Source organism: Colobus angolensis, unplaced genomic scaffold (genome assembly GCF_000951035.1).
Source record: "Colobus angolensis palliatus isolate OR3802 unplaced genomic scaffold, Cang.pa_1.0 Scaffold317, whole genome shotgun sequence".
NCBI lineage: Eukaryota > Metazoa > Chordata > Mammalia > Primates > Cercopithecidae > Colobus > Colobus angolensis.
Window position 1 is genome coordinate 1,119,618 of NW_012116455.1, and position 2,903 is coordinate 1,122,520.

Genomic DNA, 2,903 nt, shown 5'->3' on the forward strand with positions numbered 1-2,903 from the left:
TTCTGCAGGTGGAGGGAGGCATACCTGGTAAAGGGACCAGCACCTTAGTTCTGAGAGCTGCAAATGGTTGTGTGAGGGCTTCACAGTTCAAGCAGGCCCATGTTCTGTGCCTCACTCACAAAGGAAGCTGGAGCCCATGCAGGGGAAGAAAGTAATCTCTCCGCTCCTGTGGTGCTACCTTTCCCCAGGTGCTAGGCAGCAAAAGTATTCATGAGCTTCGGAGCAGCACCAGTGCCCTGCACCACACCCTAGAGGAGTTGGCTTCCCTCCTCACCGTGTTCTGGAGAACGGCCCTGCCAAGCACCCGCATCCCTGTGCTGCCTGGCAAAGTGGTAAGATGCCAGTGTCCTTTCTTGGTTCAAACCCAGTTCTCCTGCCCTCCAATACTGTTCTGTCTCCTCAATGTCACAGCTTTTCCAGAAAATCAGGAGCCACATACTGAATTGGGATAGACAGGACCTTAGAGGAGTGTCCCTGGAGGGACATCTCTGACCCATGGTGGCTGCTCTCACTGCAGCTCTGAATACATCCCACTCCCCGCCAGCCCCCTGGCCCCTGGTAAGAAATCAAAGAAGAAGGGGAAGGGGTGTGGAGAAGGCGGAGACATCATAACCCTGGCAATCCATAAAGGTTCAGTTTCTTTACCTCTCTGAAGTTTGACTGAGCTGAAATTCAGTTAAAGCTTCAGCACCCATCTCCCACCCCTCAGGTCCCATGGTCACATGATCACAGAATGCTCCCATGAGACTGAGCCTTTTTAGCCACTGCCTGGAATCCCAGCATAGCACTTCAGCTGGCATCTCTGGACCAGGCCTGGGGAAAGTCAGCCACCCCTCAGGATCTGCTCAGAGCTCAGGCTAACTCTGATTGGCAGACCCTTGAGGAGACAGGTTTCAGGATCCCCTCCACAGGGATTCTAGCTCCAGATCAATGTCACCAATACCTTTTGGGATCCAGCTAGGCTCATTCCAGGGAGAGGGTGTTTTGTCATCTCCATATTGGCACAAATATTTACAAACTTGCAAACTTTACTGTGTCCAGATCTCTCTCCCGAATATATCATTTCTGAACTCTCAATCTTGCCTGTGAAGGGAGAGTGACAGAACTGATATCAGGACTAAAGCAAGGTCCTCTTCAGAGTTGGGAGTTTTATTCCAGCCTGAAGCGAGGTCCTCTTAAGCTACAGGTGTGTGGGCCTGTGCTAGTCTACATGGGTAATTCCAGAGTCTAAATATTTCTACCTAATGGCCTCATCCTAAACTGTCCTCAGCTGGAGGTATGTGAGGCTGTGAAGGAGGAAATCCAGTTCAGGAGAGTGGAGAAGATTGTAGAATCCTTCTTTGAATTGGAAAGAGCCACAAAGCACAGGGTGCTTTAGGCCTTTTGCCTGTTCAGTAAGAGTCTGTCCCTGTTATCCAGGGAGAATCAACAGAAAGGGAACTTCTGGAACTGAGAACCAAAGTATCCAAACAGGAGCGGCTCCTTCAGAGCACAGCTGAGCGTCTGAAGACCGCGAACCAGCAGAAGGAGAGCATTGGAGCAGTTCATCGTCAGCCAGCGTAGGTTCCCTGAGAGGGAATGGGGGAAGAAACGGGCAGTCTTCCCAATGCCCTACTTGTGCTGCAGAGGAGCAGTGACCGGGGGGCTTGGAGATGTTGGGAGTAGAGATTGATTTGATGTCCCTAAACCTCCTGTGCCACGAGCAATTGTTGATGCAGAGGGAGGGGAGGACAGGGGGTGGATAGAAAGAGACTCCAAGCTGAATGGCCAGAAAGAAATAAATGCTTTAGAATTCTCATGCTAAGCAAGTAGGGTTAATTTCTGCTGGTGATTTCTACTCTGTGGTGGTCTTTTGTTGTTTCAGTAAACAGAACACACGATGTTTTAAAGAAGGCAAGGACTAACTTAGAGGTAAGGAAACTACTGCACCAATCAGAGGCACCAAGCCTGTCTCCAACCCATCACCATCCATTAGCAGATCTTGTAGGGACCCTTGGCCTGCTTTGGCCTTCCAGGAGAAGATTTGGGTCCACTTGCAACATCACAGGTCCGCAGTGAGCGTCCTGCTAGTTACTGTTCCCATCACCCTCCCACCCCGTCAGCTCCTGCCCCTGTTACCTTGGTTCACTCTCACATTGTCATCATCTCTCCTTTTTACTCCAGTTTTTCTTCTTTGATGCCGAGTCAGGAGACTGGAGAAATGCAATTCAGCTGACTCTTGAAGTCATTAGACATTCGGGAGTCTGCCTCGGAATGAGCTTTTGGTAGAGGGATCGAGGCCAGTTATGTGTTCTACTCTTCATGAAAAAGTAAAAGCAATTTGCAACCTAGTAAACTGATTTCACTGCACACTCCTGGGTTAAGAACAGCAATTTGATTTTGCTGTATCTTTAAGCAACATGACAAAAGAGATTTATTGGGTCTCATTCGTCTAAAAGAGAATTTGTTAGTGAATAACAACTGAACCTTCAGGGGAAAAATGTTACAAATACCAGACATTATCTATGTTTACTTAAAACACTTAATTGTTAATCATTCCCTAGGAAGTGCTTTGAAGAAAAACTTGAGGTATATGAAATGGTTTAAAAATCAGAAACTAAACCTGGACTTCAAAGCTTTGCCATAAGCAATTGAGCATATTCCTAGAAATGTTTCTAAACTGTAACCTGAGAGAATGTTGATCTCCACAGTGTGAAAATGGCTTGGGCCAGTTTAACTTGCTCTTTTTTTTTTTTCACTAATTCCCTTTTGTTTTTCTCTGATAATTCTTCTCTTTCCTGAGCCTCTTTAGAGCAGCACTTACAGGATTGCCTCTGTAAAGCCTTATTCCTGTCCCAGAAAAGGTAACCCAAAAAGTCTCTAGTATCCACTAAAAGGTAACCCAAAAGTCTCTAGTATCCACT

General features: G+C 47.1%; 1 protein-coding gene across 1 annotated transcript in view; it reads left to right on the forward strand.

Moving 5' to 3' along the window:
* Nucleotides 1-2,268, forward strand: part of LOC105518347 (myomegalin-like) — a 7,937-nt gene extending 5,669 nt beyond the window's left edge. Inside the window, 5 exon segments of the mRNA XM_011951315.1 lie at nucleotides 154-332; nucleotides 1,420-1,533; nucleotides 1,535-1,559; nucleotides 1,865-1,911; nucleotides 2,164-2,268. Of these exon segments, the coding sequence (XP_011806705.1) occupies nucleotides 154-332; nucleotides 1,420-1,533; nucleotides 1,535-1,559; nucleotides 1,865-1,911; nucleotides 2,164-2,268 (470 nt within the window).
* Nucleotides 2,269-2,903: the final 635 nt, after the last annotated feature.